This window comes from Cydia pomonella, chromosome 5 (assembly GCF_033807575.1).
Source record: "Cydia pomonella isolate Wapato2018A chromosome 5, ilCydPomo1, whole genome shotgun sequence".
NCBI classification, from domain to species: Eukaryota; Metazoa; Arthropoda; class Insecta; order Lepidoptera; family Tortricidae; genus Cydia; species Cydia pomonella.
The window spans coordinates 4276095-4299364 of NC_084707.1; the positions used below are offsets into that span (position 1 = coordinate 4276095).

Below are 23270 nucleotides of genomic sequence, written 5' to 3' on the forward strand. Positions count from 1 at the left end.
AAAGAACTATCTCCCGTATAACTACAGCAAATTATAATCGTGGAAACTAAGATATAAATGAGTTTATTGCAGAACTTTAGACGCATTAGGAAAGCATCAAAAGTTTGAAGACGGGAGTCGCGTTATATACGTAGTAGTCAAACGCAACGAAAATGAATAAGTGACCAGAATTTATATCTATTATTCTTCGTGTTTTCTAGCTGTTAAGTATTATATAAACATTATATTAATGGCTTACCGCATAATGGACGAATATATATAATAAAGTAGCCCCATTTGATAGTGAAATTCAACTTTAATAAAAACATGCAAATGTTTTCCATATAGGTAGTCATCATGCCTGCGAACCAAAGCCAAAGTGGGTTGGATGGAGATACTCGTACATTATTAAACGAAAATGAACCAATGTAATTAACAATTTATCGCACGACGAAAACGCAATTTGGGAAATCATAATTGATTCGCACTTGCTAATTATTCATAGGCTTTGTGTGAGAAGCGCCGATGTGGAAATTGTAACTTTGACGAATATTTGTGTTTAATGAAGCAAGTATTACTATAAATATGCTTCTGACAAGTTAACACTGATTATGATTACAAAGAGTATTTGTACACGATACTACACAGATAGGTCTTCAAATTGTATCTCGCTACGTAAATGAAGTTAAATAAATAAATAAATATTATAGGGACATTTTTACACAAATTGACTAAGCCCCATGGTAAGCCAAGAAGGCTTGTGTTGTGGGTACTCAGACAACAATACGAGTATATACTTAAATTGACAAATACTTAAATACCATAGAGAACATCCATGACTTAGGAACAAATATTTGTGCTCATCACACAAATAAATGCCCTTACCGGGATTCGAACCCAGGACCATCGGCTTCATACGCAGTTAAAGTGAAATATTTCTGTATTTACTGATTGCTTTTGCTTTAAAATTGTAGAAAACTACCGAGAAGTCAATAGATTTTTGCACGTGAAAAGATAATAAAGCTCCAAGAAATTCTAATGTTATCAACTGGCTAGGGGCTATGAAACTACCTAGTGAGAACACAAAGCAAGACCATGGAGAGAATTAAGATAGCGAAGGGTTCCCGAGGGGTCACGACCCAGATTCCTTAATGATACGCGGGTCGAAGCACTCTGGCGAATGCAGAAAAAGGCAAGATAAGACAAGGATTAGAGGTCGGTGAACTGGAACAGATTGTTTTAAGCAATAGATGATCTGAAATGGAAGCTGTTGGTTTTTTTAAGTTTATGGTACAAATCGGCTTTCGTGAAAGCTTTTTAGTAAAGAAAGCAAGGGCACGAAGTGGTTAAGGATTCTGACGACTCGGAATCAAACAAATTATATTTCAAAAATGCAATGCAAAAAATTACATGCACATGTTTTAAATAAGTATTCAAAAAACAATAACGTATTTGAAAAAAAAAGCATAATATCATACCTATGTTGTAAGTACGGATCTACCTAGATCAAAATTAAATGGCGTTCCTACAACATTTCAACAACAACAACAAGCGAAATTGGGCAATTTTATTTATTTGCCGTAGAGTAGTTAGATATGAGTTGTAGTTGTTCGCTAGATAAGGCACTTCTCATATGCCTAATGTTACCATAAAAAATACAGTAAATGTCTAATTCATGTCTCATTGACTAAAAGACGAGCGAACTATGCGAAACCATCCATGAGAACGTAGAAATGTTTGAATAAAACGTGTATGACGGGTAAAAGTGAAACCATGTTGAGTGGAGATACAAGTCAAAAGAGTCCTTTGCAAATAGCCGAGAGCGAGATATTCGCAAGTGTTCTGAGCTTCACAATATCTTGACCCACATAAAGTACGGGCGGCAACGCGGGTTTCCATTCCACCGACCTTATAGCTAGGGCTTTAGAGGTTAGGGACCTAGTTGCAGAGTGTACATCGTACGTGCCGTGAACGAACGAGTCGAGATATTGGATATCTTTTACTACAAAGTCTAGCGTAAGACTAAATATGGAAAGGTAAATGATATTCTTTAGTCAACAGCATTGGTGAAGGTTTTTGGAATTTGTTTAGTTCCTGCTTTGAACGAGACAACGATAAGTTTGTGCAATGAAACTATCAGATAAAACAAAATTGGATGTATGTAAGTCCTAAAAAAACCGTCCTCCGTCCTAAAGAAGTCAGAAATTTTATAACAATTTAATTTTGGAACAAAGGGATTAAAATATTTCAATGCTAGCCACCCCGATGTTTGGAGTATCGATATAACCATAAATTCAGAAAATAATGTATTGTGTCAATTTACTTAATTTAATACATCTAAGCTCATAAGAACAAACCCCATCGCATAATCGACAAGCATTTTGCATAATACGACAACTGATGATGCAGTAAGCACAAATATCTAAATACCAACGGCTATATTAAACATGGCAATACAGAATTTCAACGCCTTTTCTCCGATAAAACAAGTAATAAAAAGGATGAATATTCAAGACACGAAAAGCACCGGATATTACTTTTCCATTACAGCAATACGGCTCGGGAAAATAATACCATATTTGGTATTATACCTTATCTTTGATCCGGCTCTTTAATGGATAACGTGGCTTTCTGGGATGTTCGAGATTGAATTTCATCGATGCGTATGTTAAAGAGATATAATGCTGATATAATGCAGGGAGGTTTTGCATCTCTCTTTCCATTATATGTTTTTATTTTATAGTCGATTTTATTTCGTCAAATTTTGATAATATTTGGTTAATTTTGAAGAGCTCGTCATGGGACAAAACAATGTACCCATGTAATTTTTCGTTCAGTTACGAAAATTCCATACGTTTTTGTAACATGCCTTGAAATTGCGCTTATATTGTACAGAATCTATTCGCCAAATTTGGGAGCTGTCATATAATGAGCTCAACAAAATAAAGATTATTCCTTAAAAATGTTTACTATAATACAGTTACCAATGTGCGGAATGTTTTCGTTTTTAATGTTAAACACACTTGACTTTTGCTTTACTGAAAATAGTCAGAATTATCTGTGTATTTTATATTATTCGGTTAATTTTCTTCGTCGTTGTTTCGTTACAAATTCAATGAAAAAATTTATGTTTTATTATGTTTTGATGGCCCACTTCGTGATCCTCTTCCTGGGGATACGTATGATGCTTTCAAGTATACAATTTTTTTGCCTTTCTTCACAGGTCTTCAGGGCACCACAGATCACCCGAGGCAGAGGTAGGCCAAAAACGAGATGGCGAGACGACCTGGACTCATTTCGTGGCGCCTGGCGGGAGCATGCACAAAGCCGTGACGAGTGGCGGAAAACAGGGGAGGCCTTTGCCCAGCAGTGGGACACAAAGTAGGCAAAAATTTCAATTCACAGGTTTTAAACAACTCATTTTATGTTAAAACATATGTTCTTTCCCTTATCACAACGTTTGTTGTGACAGACGACTCTGCGTGCCAAAAGTATGTTTCTGACGGGCTTTCAGTAACTGTCATTATAACTAATATTACAATTACCTAATGTTGGTACACTGTATTAGCCATACTATTTTATTAGCATCCAAGCCGTTACGTTGGTAAGCCTGGAATAATACTATATGATATAAATTCCTAATTTCTAGCTCGATGTTGGAAATATATAAAGTTTACTATTACTGTTTCGTCCAGTATTATTGCAGTTTAACATTTATCAGCTATCGTGACCTATTTTTATCGTAAATATGATTTTAAAGCAAAAAACGAGAACAAAATAACGGGATAGTATAGGAATTGACAGAAACACACCTAGCATTTTTGCCATATTTGGCCACATCAAGCGCTGTGATCGTTCCGGCTTCCCTCACCACCCGCTTTGCACGCTTCCAATATTTGTTAAACCAGAAGCACTTCATACTTTGGCAAGACTTAGGCCCCCAGCACACGGCGCGTAAGCATCAGCGTCGTGTCGCGTAAGTGTATCATCAAAACTTTACGAGTACAAGACGCGTAGAGTTCTGGGCACCAAGCGTCGCGTAGGCATCGCGTAAGCGTAATTGTTTTATAACTGAAATTTAATTAGTTGAAATCATATAGTCGCTGGTGTCAGATGTCTTCGGCGGATGTATCGACGATCTTACATTCTCGTTTGATAAATAATTTTTATCGTTTGATTGTCTCAGAAGTTTTGTTTTTTACGCGTGTAGCTACGCCAGTCGTAATGACGACAGAAATCTCATACGCTACGCTACGACGACGCTTCGCGTGCGGACTTGTTTGAAGTTGTACGTGCTCGTAGCGCTCTCGTTCTACGCGCGTATTACAATACGCTTACGCGTCTCTTACGCTTACGCTTACGCGCCGTTTGCTGAGCTGAGGGCCATAGGCAACTACAACTCTTATTAAGGAATTTAGCTTAGTAGATATTTACAATTTTTCCAAATTATCCGTTTTCGAAGTTAATTCAATGCACCTTATTATGTAACGTTGTTGTATAATTTCGATATTAGTATACATTTCTTAGAACACCTTTTCTTCATCAAAGAAGTCGGTTTGATCTTCCAACGCGTTGTTTGCGCGGATAGCGTTAAATTTCACAGACGCCAGTGCGGCTGGTTGTGCTGCTATTTCGGGACTAGACGCGATTGATCCGTCTACGGAACCCTTGGATACTAGTTAGACCTATTAAGATAAATAGAACATTTTAAATATGCTTTCACAAAGTGTCTACTCTTTCGTGGAGTATAGAAATTCAAACACAATTCTATGTTTTATTATTTGGATGATTGTTCCTTCTTCATACATGCAATTGCAGTGCCCAGTTGCTACTAAGGGGGTACTAAGTGAAAGGGGATTAGGGAAAGGCAACAGACGAAGTCGGGAACAGAGCCTAGTTCTTAATAAATCTGTTTTAAAATTATACGATACTATCATGAAAACCAAAATTGCAAATAGAAAAGTAACTAGAGGAAAGCTTCAGTTGGCTGCAGCATTAATCAACAAAAACTGCCCAAGAACCAAAAGTCACGGTATACTGAAACGTCGTATTGCCACATGAAGTTCATGAACCATACGTTTATTGGTCTACACTTTTACAAGCAAGGACAGTAGATACTGTAAACATCAAGCAAAATTATATGAATTTCGCCTTATTACAAAGGAATAAAGTTGAAAACCATAAAGAATTTGCTATCGACAGCGTCCTCGGGCGATCTGCGGCCGACAAAGCCGAGTTTACGTGACAAGAAACCATTTGGAGTGTAAACTTCGACCGCCCGTAACTTTTTACTCACATGACATGACCAATGACGTACCAACACGACTTTGGGACGTAAAGGAGGGATGAAGTTTAAAACTAGGTGCATCCTAATGGCGCAACTTAGCTTAAACAGTTGCTAAAATTTATCAAAAACATCATAGAGCAAGCAAGTCAAGCATTTTTTCTCAACCATTAATAAGCTGTCCGTTTCAAGCTATCTTTTCATTTCATAATACTTAATTTTATTGCCAGATAGGTTGTTTGAATATTTCTCTATTTTTTTGGCAATACTCGCTGGCCCGAGTCTATAAGACCGACAAAATTAAATGTTAATTTATTCCGCCCTTAGCCTGTATATGAAAGATGAAAATTTGAGTTTAATCTGACCTGGAGTCCCGGAGCTCGATTTAAATTATAATTTATTGTTATGATACGTTTATGGATATGATCTGTCAGCCGTAAACATTTACATTTCTGGGTGCGTAGCCAGCATGCCAATCGTTCCGTAGCGACCAAAACGCAACTGTCACTGTCGCATTAATATGAAAGAGTAATAGAAAGAGACAATTCGTTGTCGTGGCGCACCTTGTCATCTTGGCTAGGCCCCCTGGACCAGTAATAAACGTAAAGTCATCAAAATGATTCTAACCACTCCAGTTGTATACCTATTGAAATTGAATGAACAGTGACACAGCAATATTTCGAACAATTTAGCATAAAACCGGATTACCTAAGTACCGTTACAACCTTTGTACCGGAACCAAATTACATACATACTGTCATAGATCTATGTATGATTTATATAAATACCGATATTAATACCAATAGGTGTGTTCAGGCAAAGTGTGTCGACACAAATCTACGAGGATATTTTTTCCTGTTATGTAAGACTGCTTTCTACTACTTTCGTAATCGCTGCGAAAATTAGACCGAGAATCAAACAAAGGTGGGTAGGATAAAGGTACAGAGTGCCTACCGCAAACCACGTTCGACGTGTTGCCTCCCTGTCACTCTTACGTACGAGTTTACAAGCGCGACAGAGAGGCAACACATCGAACGAGGTTCGCGGTAGGCCCTCAGATATATATCGATTGTCACTATTACAAGTTAAGAAGTGGCACAAAACAAATTCCTTGACTTTACCGAAAGCAGATGGAGATTTTCATAAGTAACACTTTTGGAAACCTAGTTACACAACAGTACGCAGTATCACCCCATTCATCCAATCGACTTAGATTGCCGGGTGTGTCATGTCCTAGGTCTGAATTATGTCATCCGACAGCAGTGGGCGGCTCTAGTGGATAATATACGCGTTTATTGCCGAGATGGGCTGTGTTCTGGGTTATGAGGCGATGTATTAACCTTGGAAGGGGAGGATGTGTGCTTCACAATGATATTGTCTTTATCAACGAAGTGGAAGGTGCTGCGCGTCTTGGCCTGTGTTGAGGGCTATGATGCACTCCGAAATTTGCGTATCGTTATACGGATGGCATCGGCACGGGCCCAGCCTGTAGTGTGGAAAGGAGAGATATATAGGAGAGAGAAGAGATAGATGAATTTTGGAAAACTGAGTTTGAGATAAATATGAAAAATGTTTCCTTTTACAATAATAAAGTGGCGAGTATTTTTTCAGGATCTTTTTATTACTAGGAATAGGTAAACCATTTATTATTTCTCATATTTAATTCTACATCTGCGAATATTTTGTTTTCGATGATATGACCCTTTTCTTGTAGGTATTATTTATTGGTAAAAAACTGCGTCCTGATCCGCCTGATCGTTTGGGTAAATGTAACTGCAAAACTGTCTATAGTTCAGAGTCAAATAGAAAAATCAGGACTTAAAATCATTGAAGAAAAGTGTTTCAATATTTTTAACCGACTTGAAAAAAGGAGGAGGTTCTCAATTTGACTGTTTTTTTTGTATGTATGTTACTCGATATCTCCAAGAATCGTGAACCGATTTTTTTTTTAATAGAACGGGTATAACCCCGATATGGTCCCGTTCATCCCGTTGGCTCCAAGTCGGGGTCTGATGATGGGATCTTGGAGAAATCGAGGGAACTCTTCAAATGTTATAGGTAGTACCTATAACATTTGAAGAGTTGGCGCTGGCGCTTTTGGTAATATTTGAAGTCGGTTTTATATATTAGGATATTCAACGTCGGGTTAGTAAAACTAAATCCCCTAATACACGAGAAAACTGTGCGCGTAACTCCTGTTTACGTAGGGGTAACTCCGATAAGCAGTATTTACTATTTCGTCTAGTGAGAGCTATACATGCGACATGGTCACGCAATACGATACTATCGCTACCCTATAGGAGTTAAAGTCCGATAATAAAATAAATATTCAAAGTAAGAATAAAGGTAGTATATTCTCAACTCTCTCAACCATTTGCTTTGGAACAAAAACAAAAAAAAACAAAGTCGTTTGAAAACAAATGGACCCACGTAATCAAGTAAAATCGTAATGAGTGAATTAAATTGATGACCACCTGTCCCAAACAAACATTCTGTGGCTCAAAATCTTTTAAAAAGACGACTCGGACGTGTAATTTGGGAAAGCTAATGAAAAATATCTGAGGCCCGTGTAAGCGAAGTACAAAGGTGAATTAATTAAAGCACTTTACCGGAAGAGGAAGGCTCGTCGCGCTCCGGCAGGTCCGCGACAAATAGCATGCAATGAGTGTTTTATTCAACGTTTTTGCACGACCCTTCAACCTTTGTCGCAGAATCGCACACGGAATCGAATTTCAATAAGATTTTTAATTGAATGAACGCATTATAAATGCACCAAGCATCTGGCTTTCGCTTCAGACTTTCTTGTTCCGAAATTTTCAGAGCATACAATCAATTTAAGATTTACGAGATGAAATAAATAACAAATACAGAGTCACGCGAACAAAGAGGTTATATCTAAATCATCGGTAAGCATCGCATCGAGAGCGGTACAAATACATGAAAGCATGGATCCCGTAGCAGCACTTGTTCCAAGACCGGGTGGTGCCAAGCCTGGCCGGAAGCCAACCACTAAACTCAGCGGTTTTATGCGATACTATTAGAGATAGCGTTATTTTTTGAGTGAAAACGATGTCGCTGTCTGAACTCTCCCAGTATCTCGGCGTTCCATGATAACGCCAGTGTCACGGCCGGGGAACGTTCGAAAATAATTATCTAGCGACATTGACTCGGCGACAATAATAAAAACATTCGACCGGTGTTTTTCAACGCACGAGAAACACGAGCCAAAATCGACGTATTATTTTAAGACTTTAATGACTTAAACTTGCATGCCATTAATTAAATCAGCGCACACAATAATAAATTCGACGAAAAGATTCACGAAGCGTGCGTCGCATGTAAATTACGTAACTCCCCGATGAATAAAGCCCTATGAAACTCCACAGAGAGTCCATTGTCAGGACTATTTCACGCCGGTTCCCATGATATTACATTATGTGGCGTTGATTAATGTATGCATTGTTTACACGAGTCATCCATCAACGGCAAGTACCGAAGTTGGAACAAAATAACAAGATATCGCACAAAGAGATGCTACTTGTTAATGTTGGTGCATTTTGTATGCTGGGATATCATAAATGATGTGGCGGAGAACAATGGAGGAAATTGTCACTTTTCTAGCCATCCGGCGGCCAAATTGATACGTCGGCGCAACCCGAGCCACCGCCTCCTCACGTGTCGGACGGTGTGACGGCACACGTTCTTATCCCAATTCATATTGTCTGATAGACATCGATCAAGCTCAATTTAGCGAAATAGGCTACGAAAATAACAATATATCGATCACAAGCGTGTTCGCATTCCGCACAATTGCATGAGAGAGTAGGAAGCGAATTTAAATTGGCAAACACGACGCACGGAATGCAAATCTGCGATGTTCCTGATGGGGTCCCTGTGGTGGGAAGCCAAATAGTAATACACATTCCGAACCCTGAAACGCAGCACGAGAGTCCAATTCAGATTTTGATGAGATCGATGGAAGATACTACGATTACCTAAGGGATTATTGTACATAAACAGATGGAACAGAGTTGAATATTGTTTGCAGTTTGTGAGATAGTGACGCAGTTGCAGACAGGAGTCCTCCGGCAATTTGCCTATTGCCGAGTTCAATTATCGCCCCTCGCACTCATTACTGAATTAGTCCGACAGCGACGTAAAACGTGGTGACGCCTCTGCTCCTGAATTGATGCTTCGTAACCGGTTCACGTCTGTTTACGCTGATTTCTTGGCAAAATAAAAGTAACAGACGGCGTTAAATTTTTTACAATTCTTAAACGAGCGTGTGTACACTGTACGAACTAATCACAGTAATAATAGTAAACGGATTTAAACCGGTGAAGGAAACGCGGGTGATAAAATGTATAGTAATTTATAAATCGTATATTAGATGTATATCTGGTAAGAACAACTGATTGAACAGAAATAAGAACATGTATTTCCTTTCCCAGAAATTGTAGGTAGGTACCTACACAACAAAGAAGTCGTCTTTAGAGGTATAGTAATGATCGATATGGTTGATCTTAAGCGGTCATTATAAACTTTATTGCGGTAAAGATAAGCGATGACGATGACGAATTATTTAGAGAGAATCAAGACGAGATTGTGTACAATATGTTGTTAACGCAACGCGCTATAAATAACTTATCTCAGCTCGATTCGCAACGCGGTTATGATAACAAGGCATCGGAGAGGTCGCAACCTACGATAACAAGTATTCCCAGTTTTATACATTATTCCCAATAAAACTGGAAACATGACTTATGATTTATTACAGCAACCTGTTTGCAAACGTAAGTAATAAATTTAAATTTTATATTTGGCTTCCGAAAAGCGGCCTAGAACTTTATATACACAGAGAATTATTAAATACTGCTGGTTTAAAGCATTCGTTTCATTTCGCATAAAAGCCGTGTTCTAGGTCACAAGCTTTTAAATTTTTAGTCAACTGGACAAATGCTAGCAGAATGAACAAACTAATGGGAAATTCAATGAACAAATTTTTAAACAAACAATTCGCATCGTCCAATTGCTGAATGGCAAAATTGCACCAACTAATACTGACATGTGAATTAATTTATATACGTGATACTGGGACAGGAAGCATTAAATTTATCCTTGTGATGCTACTCACTGCACAACAATGCCTAGTTTCTAGTTTCTCCTCGGGGTTGATAGTAAAGATGGCAATGCCTTGGAAAAACTAGAACCAACTCTTGCAATGACATACCGAATTTCGGGCTCCGATACAACATGAACAGCGCTAAGATACGTCTTAGGAGTCCATCTTCAGAGTTTTTTTTTTTTTTTTTTTTCAATTAAACTATCTGAGGAACATTGAATTTTCGTTACCTACCTCGAGCGATAGAGAAGCAAATAATGAAATTAAGATTTTGGATCTTCACGCACGGCATACTCTCAGTACTTGTTACAGTAAAACTTACCAGGCATGAAGTGTAGCAGGGCAGCCGTGATGGGGTAGAGACTGGGGCTGTACGTGATGTCAGGGCAGGCGTAGCCTAGCACGGAGACGACCCGGTCGGCGACCGCGCGGCCCTTGCGAGTCAGGTGGTAGCCGAGGCAGTGCGTCGCTTCCACGAACGGTGGGAGCATGATCGGCTTGTCCGGTAACTCCACTGTTCCGAACACCTGGGGACAAAGAATAAGCTAAAATTAATAAAAATCTTAAAGGTAAAATGCTATTGCATGGTCAATGATCGACTAATGCATCCATTTATTTTCAAAATGCCGCGTGTGTAAAGTAAAGCCCTATAAGAAACATACTCGCTTTTTACTCAAAGGTATAGCAATCAAATCTGCGCTATGGGCAGGTTTATTGGGCAGTCGCCATCAGATATATGGTAGCGGCCAAGGTACTCAAATATTTCGGAGCAGCATTAAATTTCAATATATTAGTTACGATAGATAAGGTCTATAATATCGGACCATATAATTCGCCGTAAATTTGGGAGCAGCGACTTTTCAATTAATTCGTGACATACAATGAGACAAAGATATCGTAACAAACAGATCGTCAATGGTATCTAAGCAGTCAAGGTGATCATAAATATCGGAACATTTATGAAAAAATATACTGTAAATCCGTATGACATAGTACAGTCGCCATCAGATATATCGGAGCGGCCAAGGTGGTCACAAATATCTGAACAAAACCTCTATTGTCAAGGCGATAAAGTACATGTTCAGATATTTGTCCGCTCCGATATATTTGATGGCGACTACCTACACATTTGAATTCGTTACTACCTATATTGACTAAGTTGTCAATGTCAAGGATGATTTTGACGACTATTATGGATGAGCAAGTAAGTTTCTTAGACACATGAGATAATTTCAAGCAGCATTCTCGAAAACTGTATATTGATAGGTAAGCTAACGACACCAGTGCTCGATATTCACGCAATGATCGACACTTTCAACCTTATTTCATAAGTAATAGACGTGAACTACTGGTGTCGTTTATTGGGTATTAAGTTGTCGATCATTGGTATCACTACCTTATTCATATGAATATAAAAACTTAATATAAATAAAAAAACTGATTTAGTAGAAAATATTTTTATTTTAAGAATCAAACACGAACAATATTTACTTATACCATTAAAATAACCTTTTAATACGTGCTTCGCTAGCCGTAAACAAAATAAAACTCTGCTTTTCTTCAGCCTGTGAAAACACTAGTACTTCGTGTAACTTCCCGGTGGCTCGGCGTTTAATACAGCTTGCAATCGTCTTCGCATTGAGCCGACCAGATTTTCACACACGTTTCGCCCTCTAAAAGACTCCCAAACGTTAAGAGCGTGGCGTCTTAAAGCATCTTTGGTGCGACACTGGTTTCCGTCCCACTCTTGCACCATTTTACCCCATAGATTTTCTATGGGGTTGAGATCGGGGCTCTTTGCAGGCATTTTTATGCGAGTCAGCACATCTCTGTGGTCATGAATCCATCCCTGAACCAAGCGAGCATTATGCACCGAGCTGTTGTCTTGCATGAATGTTATATGCTCATTGGGGTAAAATATTTGGGCAGTAGGCAAAAACGACTCCTCAAGTATTTCTTTGTAATCCACCGCATTCATACGACCTGTAATTTCTACCAGCTCCCCTGGGCCATCTTTACACATCCAGCCCCAAAATCCAATTGTAATACGCCCACTCTGGCGGTTAGGCACTACATTTTGCTCCAGATAACGCGTATTGTCTGGTCTCCATAAACTCATTCTGCCATTATCTGCTGAACAGAACACCTTTTCGTCCATAAAAATGACTTTATTAAAATTATGATTCAAATACCTAGCTGCAAATTGCAACCTGTCCTCTTTGTGTCTATCAGTTAGTGCCGATTTCCTTGCTGGCACTCTATTTTGTAAACCACCCTCTTTTAGACGCCGTCGTATGGTACTGCTCGATACTTGGTATTGGTTTGCAAACTGGGTGGTATTTATGAATCTTTCTTCACGAGCTTGATTTATAATATCCATGTCTAGACGCCGTGTCGTAGAACGTGGACGTCCAAAAGATACATGATTCGACAAAGCTCCTTCTTGCTGCCATCTCTCCAGCCATCGATACACGGTGTTTCTCTGAAATAAAATTTTAATTTATTAAATCATTATCGTAATAACCTTTGCATTTAAATTCTGTAAGTATGTATAGTAAACAATACTTACTGCAACTCCAACTTCATTAGCTACGTCTGTTATAGGCAGACCATCATTCCGCAATTGTATAATTTTCTTTTTTATTTCAATATCTACGCGATAGGGTATCATGGTCGTGGGCAAAATTGTTAAAGATTAAAATAACAATTTTCGCAGTCTACTTTCGATAAAATATTACGAGGATAACAATTGCAGGAAGTTGTCAACGTCAAGAATATAGAAAACCAAGAAAACATGAAGAAATCAAATATCGAACGCAGTTTGAAGTAGGACTACGCGAGTTAAAAGAGTTCGCACGTGAAAGATAATTACCAAGTAGGTTCTAGTACTTGATCAACAATTCAAACGTGATAGATATTAGATACCTATACTAATCATTTTAAGTGCAGTCGCCATCAGATATATCGGAGCGGCCAAGGTGGTCACAAATATCTGAACAACGCTATTCTCAAGGCGATAAAGTGCATGTTCAGATATTTTGAGTGCCTTCGCCGCTCCGATATATTTGATGGCGACTGTACAGTCGCCATCAGATACATCGGAGCGGCCAGGGTACTCAAAAATATGCGAACAAGCACTTTATCGCCTTGACAATAGAGGCGTAGGGATGTGACGACCCCATCGCCCACTGGTTTTCACCAGCGCAATCAGTCAACGCAGGGCAGCTTGTGGCGAGCTGTTGGAGAGTAGCGACTCCACGTACCTGAGTGCCCCTGGGGTGCCCTGTCGGATGGTGGGACAGGTCCCCTGCCTCTGGCTTGCCTTAGCCGGCTGTCCAGAGTGGGGTCGTTAGAGCTTTGTTCTCGAGGGTAGATGTGGAAACCTACGTGGCGAGATGGCTATATGCTTAAAGTCCAGTGACACCTCTCTACCCCCAGCTCCCGCACCGGTGTTGCCCTTGAGCCATCTTTGATGTCGCTTTTTATGGGGGCCCATCTTGCGGAGGGCGAGTCACCGTCTGCCGGAAATAAAATTGGATACCGTTTTATTAGGCAGGCGTCCGGTTCTTCGTCCAATAGCCCAGTAATCAGTCCATACTATTCACCCAATAGCCTAGTACATTTTAGACTCCATTAACTCTCAATAGTCCTTACACCATGGCGGGTGCTGTCGCTTAGTGTACCCCTCTCTTTTCATTAAATTGTCAAAAGGGCCTCTGCGCGTTGGCTTCGGCTCCGCATACGCCTCCCAAAGGTCCGGAACACCATTGTTCCGTGGTCGGGAAAGACATACACGATAATAATAATGTAAAACGTAGCCTAAGAACGAAAATGAATAAAGGAAATAATAATGTTATTTTTATCCAAAAAAAAGCAAAACTACTTATAAGGTAGAATTCATAAATCCGCGGACTGATTTGACAGCTCTTTTCATACATTTGACAATCGCTTTGTATGCCAGGAGCTGTCAAATCAGTCCGTGGAATTATGGATTTTAACTTAGACGGGGAGCTGGCCACGTCAGATATGACACAATAATGAGAGCAACGAAACCCCTCTAGTTAGTTTGCAATACTATGCTTATTTCTAGATCCGGACATCTGGCAGCTGTAAAGTGGTGGAGGTAAAAGAAAGCAAATAACTTGAAGAAAATAAATTCTAGAGTTCTGGTTTTGATCCAATATTATGAAAAATTATGTAATTAATTAGATTATACATATAATATCTAAAGGTTTCGATTGGCGGAAGTAGTGCCAAATGATGTATAATGTAATTTTTGGTTACTCGCCTACTGTTCTTGTTTGCGCAATAATACACAATGTTTTTTGTTCTAATGTTAAAATATAGGCCCTGTTCTCTATAAATGACACAACTTTAGCAGTTTTTACCTATTGCGTCATTACTTTTTTTCAACTTAAAAACTTTGTTGGTCTGTCACTCTGATCTCCACCCATTAAAAGCTGCCAGATGCCCGGATCTAGCAATAAGGATGGTTATGCAATCTAACTGGACTGATTACAAACCTCTCATTATTGTGTCACATCTGACGTGGCCAGCTCTTAGACCATTACTTACATCAGATCTGAAGCCATGACTTTGTGCTTTAACTTTTTCGACGCCATGTCAAACGCAAAACCTACCACTCAGATGCCACGACATCTAAATGTCAAAAATGAAGTTAAACTTTATGCGTGTGCATGTAGGACTATTTTGCTCTGTGGTGGGTGACCGATATATCGGTCTTTGGCGTTGGACCTGTGGTGCCGATATATACGTCTTTGGCGTGGAAAAGGTTAATAGTCAAGGGACTATCAATTACGCCATTAAGCATCTGACATCTGACATAATTTGACGAAATTAAGCTACTCATTCTACGCCCGCCAATTTTGACATTGCGTCGAAACAACGATTTTGTAGGCATTTAGTTTTGTAAAAAAAATTGTCTAATTCGAAAAAGACGGAAACATAGGTATTTTGTCACGATGACAAGTCCACACTCTTTTCGGTGAATGTCACAACAAACAATTTCGTTCTAAATTTAAAGTATTGATAACATAGTATTAATGCCTGTCTGAAACCTTATTTTCATGGGTCCAATCTTAACTACTTTAAGTTGTATTACACAAACTTAAGGTACATTTTCTATAAATGTTCCGATCTTTATGATCACCTTGACTGCTTAGATACCATTGACGATCTGTTTGTTACGATATCTTTATCTTATTGTATGTCACGAATTAATTGAAAAGTCGCTGCTCCCAAATTTATGGCGAATTATATGGTCCGATATTATAGACCTTATCTATCGTAACTAATATATTGAAATTTAATGCTGCTCCGAAATATTTGAGTACCTTGGCCGCTACCATATATCTGATGGCGACTGGGCAATGATGCAGCAAAGACAAAATCACTGTACATCAAGAAATATTGTATGCACGTACGTGTTTGTGAAGTTATGGGGAACATATAGATATATCAATTACAATTACAGTATAATTAAAGTAATTAAACTTAAACCTAGTTACTTACTTAAACCTAGGCCCATATTTAATTAATATTTTAATTTAAAAATAATTCATTCTTCGCCCATTTTTCATCAGACTTCCATATTGAACCATAAACACAAAGCACTGCCTATTTTATTTATCACCCTGATTGATACAGTAGATACAGATATTAACCCAAGAGTAAAAGGGCTAGTTTTAGTAACCGAGATTATGTTGACCACGTCCGGTTACTGATACGGTAATTCAGTTTATATTGCCACAATGAGCAGCTAAATGGACTATATCTTTATGGTACTTTCTCACGGTAACCCAGTTACCGGCAAATCTCTGTGTGGTGTTAGAAACTTCATAATGAAATAAACTTTACAATTACCGAACATGATATGACCAGTGTGCGCCAGTAATGTTAAATTGATTCTGGTTTTAAGGAGCCAATTGAAATTCGCAACGGACAGATAAAGTTACTTTTTAAAGCGGAGGATACATCTGATACACGTGAAGTGCCTTTATACATAGACCTACGATGTTTCCAGATGAAGGATTCATTCGCGTTTATTCATGGAACTAGCGTTGCTGTCGGTGGGAACTACAGTCTTTTGAAGAACTAGAATTATTGTTCGAGATTCTGTGATAAAAGACTTCTGAGCCTTTTGAGCCGTTAGTCCAATCCTTGAAAGATACCTATGATATAATCTGTCATAAACTATATTCAATATTAACCGTTCTATTTAAATAACAGTACCTAAAGAAAATCATCACTATTGAAAGAGTTACGTGTGAGAGTTAAGTAAAGATAACGCGCCTTAGAAATTTTAATAATACTTTTGAGTTAGGCCCGGAAACTCTACGAAAGTATTTCTAGCAAGCTTACAATAATTCAAGCATGGACATCGATACAATATAGTCAAAAAAATTAGTTCGCTTTTAAAAGTAAGGACTCTGATAAGGTTTGTGAATGTATGCACATATATATTATTTATATGTATTGGTTTTATATTGTATTAATGATTAATGTATGTGCTGTGTGGTAATGTTCTCCATTTTTAGCTTCTTGAACTACCTGTTCACTTTTGATACGAGTTCTTCATTTCCCGCTACCCAAAGGTTGTCCGGAAGAAATCGCTTTTCAGCGATAAGACCGCCTATTGTTACCTAGTTGTAATTTACTACTAAATTTACATTGTAATTTTACATGTATGATGTATTGTTAATCAGCAATAAAGACTTGCGTACTCTAAGGACTCGAGTGCCAACACTACGTAGAACACAAACGAACAATTGCCGAGAGATATATCGTAATGGAAGCCGAGGCTGATCCCTTAATTTCCGCTGACTATAAAGCTGCCGTCGCTCTGTGGAGTCACGATCGCGCTCTGCAAAGGTATTTTCGAATCGAGGATCTTTTGTATGAACATGCAAATTGATTCGTAAACACACATAAATTTGTTATCCAATCTAGAGCCGACACATTCAAGAGTTGAGCCGTGATTATCCACTTTGCGAGCAAGGCCGTCGAGACATACAAACATTTTGCCTGACTACACCGCCCAACGCCTAACCGACTTTGCTTTGTCTGCGTAATGTTGTCATTCCTTTGTACTAGTTTTCAGACCTTTTCGTATTCAAATTCTCTATGGTACCGTGTAATGACAAGAAAAGGTTTGAACATCTGAGCAAACTTTTAAATGTTATATTTCTTCAGTTTATTTCGCTGTTTACTTGTTCTTTTTATAGAACGCATGAGACTGCTGATTCTCCGATATCTAATTTAGAAGCAATTGACCTATTTGTCGTTGTAAGATATATAAATTTAAAGATCTTGTATGTTAAAATACACAGCACAAGCAGTAATTCCAATGTAATAAACTACCACTTTAAAGTTATTTACTACATTTAGTTACATGTTGTTTATTGAAACATTTTTAACCACGTCATGTAGGTAGTTTTCCTTAAATATCAAATTTAAATGTATCATTATCTTTAGAGGCTTGTACCTCACGTCAGACGTTATCAGTGTCGTTGCTAATGTTGAAACATACGTTAAGATCAATATTTTCGTGGGCAGATAACATGTTTTCATTAACTTCCACTTTCTAAAACAAGCTTCGATCAGCAGATTCCTGGTCGTTTTTAGAATGAAAAGTCACGTGGCCTGAGATAAGAAGCATCGGTTTGAAGATATGCGTTGCGCAAATACGGGTCAATGACTGCCAGTGCCGGCATCGGCATCGTCGACAATATTCGAATGCGAGCAATAGTCGTTTGTCTCCGAAACAGTCCGAACCCAGTTCTTGGCGGTCGGCAGATTCTTTTTTTAGCATTCAGCTGGTGAATTCGCGATAACTCGGATTAAGAAACGATTGAGGTAAATCCACTGCATATACCTAAAGTCGTTATGCTATTTGTTAATAAGATAACTGATAAAAGATTGTTTTCTGCGCTTTCCTAAGTTTGACCCAGTGTAGAACGCTTATAATTCAAGTACTAGCTTCTGCCCCCGACTTCGTCTGCATACCAAATTTCATCTGAAGCGGTTTGGCGGTTTAAGCTTGAAAAGGTAACAAACAGACGGAGTTACCTTTCTGAGTGGGGATTCTGCGAAATTCTGCGACATCCGAGCTTTACTCTCAATTTTAATAATTTGGTATTAAATTTAATCTCAGATACAAGTTCCTTACATTTCGTGTTTGAAGTTTCACTTTATAACTCAACAACATGTTACCTAAATGAAGCCGCAGAGTTTTAATTTAAAATTTTGCTAATACTAAGATGTTTAAACATATGTAGTGCATAATGTGAATTTTTAATAAGACTCAAATTCAACGCTGTAAAGAGTAAACATAACCTAATTTTGATTATGATTAAGTAGATAAGATTAAAAACATCTCAGCTCAATTACATAAGCCGGTGTAGAACAAAAACAAGTAAAAAATTCGACTAAACATTTCAAACTCCAAGAAAGATATTTAGAGTCGTAAAGAAACCATTTCATTTGCAGGCTTTGCAGCTGTTGTCTGCCTTATTAATTTCCAAACTTGTGTTTTATATCGCTGAAACAGAAAGTTATTTAGAGGATCAAATACTCCAGACATTTGTGTAGGTAAGTATTAAACAAATACCTACCAAATATAAAGCATCGATCTGGATATTGTTTTGAAATTAGGTAAATGTTGATAGTACATAATTGGTCATATGTGATATGTTTTTTCATGAACTTGTTATATTTGTTTTATAGATCATGCAATCTAAAAAAGATCAGATAAATTCTCAATTACCTTGCCTTCGCAAATTATTACAATTGATTAAATAATTGTTTACAATCCTGAAAATCATTAATTATTAGAGTTGTGAAATGGAAACCATAAAACCAAACAATTATCGAAATACGTGATGATAGAGTCAGACCAAGTTAAGTTGGCAGCGATTTTGATAGCCCAGTCTGTGAAAGTGTAAAGTAAATGTCATAATTTCATAGAAGTTTGACGTTTAAAATGACTCTTATACTGTCGGGGCTGTCAAAATCGCTACCAACATATCTTGGTATGACTCTAATACAGTCGTAAAGGCAGAATCTACAAAGATTATGAGCAATAAAAAAAGGTATAAAAACTAAAGCAAATATGATATGATACTGCAGCATTGCAAGCTCTCGCTATCGCGTTGGAATTCTTTAAAACCAGTCGGCTTACGTCACGAACACGCCTCGAAATATTAATTGGAAGGCGACGTCAACTCGGCAAAGAATCACGAATCGTCGGAGGTTTCTATTGGGCATTCATTGGGTATGGTGGTTAACATTTTACTTTAACTATTTAGATCATAAATCAGTGAAAACGGGCTATTTAATAATAGGCTATGCAAAATGAGTTTTGGAACTTGAAGATAACTTATATATTTGGCTTTGGAAAACATGGGGATATTGTAAATGAACTGTACAATAAAAAATATATATATATATATTATAGGACATTATTACACAAATTGACTAAGTCCCACAGTAAGCTCAATAAGGCTTGTGTTGAGGGTACTTAGACAACGATATATATAATATATAAATATTTATAAATACTTAAATACATAGAAAACACCCATGACTCAGGAACAAATATCCATGCTCATCACACGAATAAATGCCCTTACCAGGATTTGAACCCAGGACCATCAGCTTCGTAGGCAGGGTCACTACCCACTAGGCCAAACCGGTCGTCAAAACAATTGTTATTAATAATTAGGTTTTGTAACTTCCGAATATTCCACACTACTTTAAATCATACTAGTAAATCCTATCTTCTGCTGCCAACCTTACAAATAACGAATATAAGATCTAACCCTACAACAACTAAAGCCTTCCTTTTGTACAAAATGGGTCCAAAAGTGTAACCCTGTGAAACTCTCTTTTGGAAAAAAATATCACTTGGAAAATAAATGAAAACCGTGGAACGTCTACCCCAAAAGTAAAAGTCGAAGCAATGAAGCCAGAAGCTGTTTTTGGAGTATTTTTCATATCTCTAAATTACATCTTCTATTAACCTTACAAAATGAAGTATTTCCTATAAACAAGACTGCTCCCAAAATGTGACCCTGGGCAACTCCCCTATTTACGCGATAGACAGTTGGAAAACAAATGAGAATCATGGAACATCGACCCCATCAGTAACAGACGAAGTAACGAAGGCAACGGAGTCTGGTCGCGTTCGCAATCTATTTACTATTTCCATCGCGTCGCGTCCGGGCCCCTTGAATAATGAATTGCGTGGCGTGCGTCCACTTTTTGTGTCTTGTTACGCGCAAATAGGCTAGCTCTGAATGTTGGCCTTGAGATGGGATTCTCTTTGCATGCGACTTTACTTCTGTCGAACAAAATACGTTTTTGTACATACTTAAGTGTTTTTGAGTACAGACAAAACTTCTAGTAAACACAAGACGTCTAGTACATACCATTGTTAACAATATCTCTATGGCGCTAATACATTTTTTGAATCATTTTTCTCTCTGGCTCTAATAATTAATTGATGCTGAATTGAATTGCTCATATTTGCATTGAATATCTTATTTTAATTTATATATGTGTCAACATCTGTGATTAAATATTGGCAGTTGATGCCATATTGATATGGGTAAATCTAATGCAATATCATATAATAATTTAATTATTCATTACTCTATTGTTGTATGCTATTTAACGTCAAAGAAAAATGATGTATCTACACATTCGATGAGATAAGGTTTTTCACCTTTTATGCAACATCTTTTATTATGAATTAGCACGTGTAAAGTTAATACAATAGAAACCAATCATATTACAATACGTACACGGAACTCTCATTTTTATTAGCAAATCTGTTGCAAAACCACATAAGACTAGCAAAGCTAATAATTAATTCATAAGGAAACAGTACGAGCAATTAGTATAAAATTAATCTCGGTAAGAAACTGCGCGGATGAGCACGACTCGCGTGCGCGCCACGCCCCCGGCGCGCACGCCAGTCGTCCTTCGCGGCTCAAGGCCGCCCACACGAACGACAAACCCGTTCCGAAAACAGGCTCCATTGTTTATAATATCGGACCTGTTTTCGCGTAAGGTTTTTAGGAATCGAACGGTCTTTGGCTAAATTGCTCAGCTTTACTTTTTATATGCGTCCCGTTTCTTGACTCGTCATAGATTCGCCATTCTCTTTTTTGTAAATTACAAAAGAATGATCGAAATATCTGTACACGCTTATGTTCACCAACGACAAACTTGTTGCGATAACAGGCTCCCTTGTTTATCGGATCTGTTTTTGCGTAAGATTTGTTTTCTTACATTTTGAACGAATTTACTTTATTTCGGACTCACTGGAGATCATGGGTGCACTGAATCTTCGTGTTTATGTTAATGGCATCAAATTTCTTATATAACTAACTTAGTAGAAATTTAATAGCGACGAACGCAAGTTATGACAATGAGCTGGATTAAGGTGATTAAACTGATTATGGCAGCACTGTACAGGAAGGGACAGTTACACCTGTTACTATTAGTCATAGCGAGACTATTTGCGATGACATTGATAAACAAGACAGTGCACCAAGAGTCAATAACAAAAACAATAGCGTTTTGGCAGAGTCTCAAATCTTTCTGGATCAGTCTTCAATTCTAGGTATGACTTCGTCTGATCAGGATTTGGCAGGTCAAATTGTATTGAATGGCTAAATAAAATCGACACAATTAAATAGCTAATGCGTTATGGTAATAAATTGAAGCATAAAGCCCTTGGCATCGGAATATGTATGGATAAGACGGCAATAAAACGAAATACTACAATGTAATATTACAATGTACGATAGTGAAATCAGTAGATACGAGTATAGGTTCATATTCAATTTTCAAATATAACAAGCCGACAGGAAAAGAGCCCTAAAGACATTAGCAAACGGTAATAATAACCAGCGCAATAATAGCATTCTACCTGTTGTGGGCTGAATGGACAGCCATTACAATAATCTGGTTAACTATGAGTGCATTTGCATCAACCTTGACGCTCCGGCGAATAATGCGCTGTATCGAGTGCTTTCAACACTTACCCATTACGCTACTGGGCTGAAAATATATTTTGCCCGACTGTTTAGTGGGTCGATAAATTCATGGGAACCTGACATTTATGGCGGACGTACTTTGTTTTTAACATGAAATAAATTTTGAATAGATTGCGAATTGTGTAATAAAAGATATAAGGGTAGGTACTTGACACCTCTCCTTTAAAAAAAGGCAAACAGTTGCTCATAAATTGCCGAGAATAATTTGGACCGGTTGAGATAATTTCATAATCAGATTGACAGGATTGTATTGAAAATACAGCACCAAGAAACGAAGTCAACAACATACCAACCTTGGGATTTTAAAACAGCACATGAATGGAAAATAACATAAATCGGTCTGGAAATACTCTCAATAAACCACACGAGCACATGACCCGCATGAAGCAAAGACCTGACATTCCTTTCGTGCTCGATTCTATTTTAAATTTCGTCAATAAATCTATTCACGGTTCTGGTAACAAAGTCGCAGCGTGCAGGCCGTACTAACATCAAGGCACAATTAACTGGCCATTGGTGGAGCATATCTCGTTGCAATAAGGTTTATGAATGGTGAGTTAAAAGAGTATACGCGCATCAAATTCGCGGTAGCTCGTGTCGGACCACTTTATCCAATTAGCCGTTGATTGTCGGTAGCGAGAGGTCGCGTCGGGGTTGTGCCTGGACTAATTAAGAACCTTCGCCCACGTTCATTGTTATTCCTGCATCCCGACTCACGTGACTTGAAATCAAAGCAGTAATAATATTATCACAACAGTGATTCATTGTTTATCCAGATATGCAAATGAACTACAGAACTTTT

At 38.0% G+C, this 23270-nt stretch overlaps 1 protein-coding gene across 10 annotated transcripts in view; it reads right to left on the minus strand.

Annotated features, from left to right (window-relative positions):
• The window catches only part of LOC133518455 (GTPase-activating protein skywalker), a 145834-nt gene that overhangs the window by 46312 nt on the left and 76252 nt on the right, over nucleotides 1–23270 (minus strand). For all 10 annotated transcript variants that reach the window (XM_061852152.1, XM_061852146.1, XM_061852150.1 and 7 more), the window contains exon 4: nucleotides 10708–10912. In XM_061852152.1, coding sequence (XP_061708136.1) covers nucleotides 10708–10912 — 205 coding nt within the window. The remainder of the gene's footprint in view (nucleotides 1–10707; nucleotides 10913–23270) is intronic.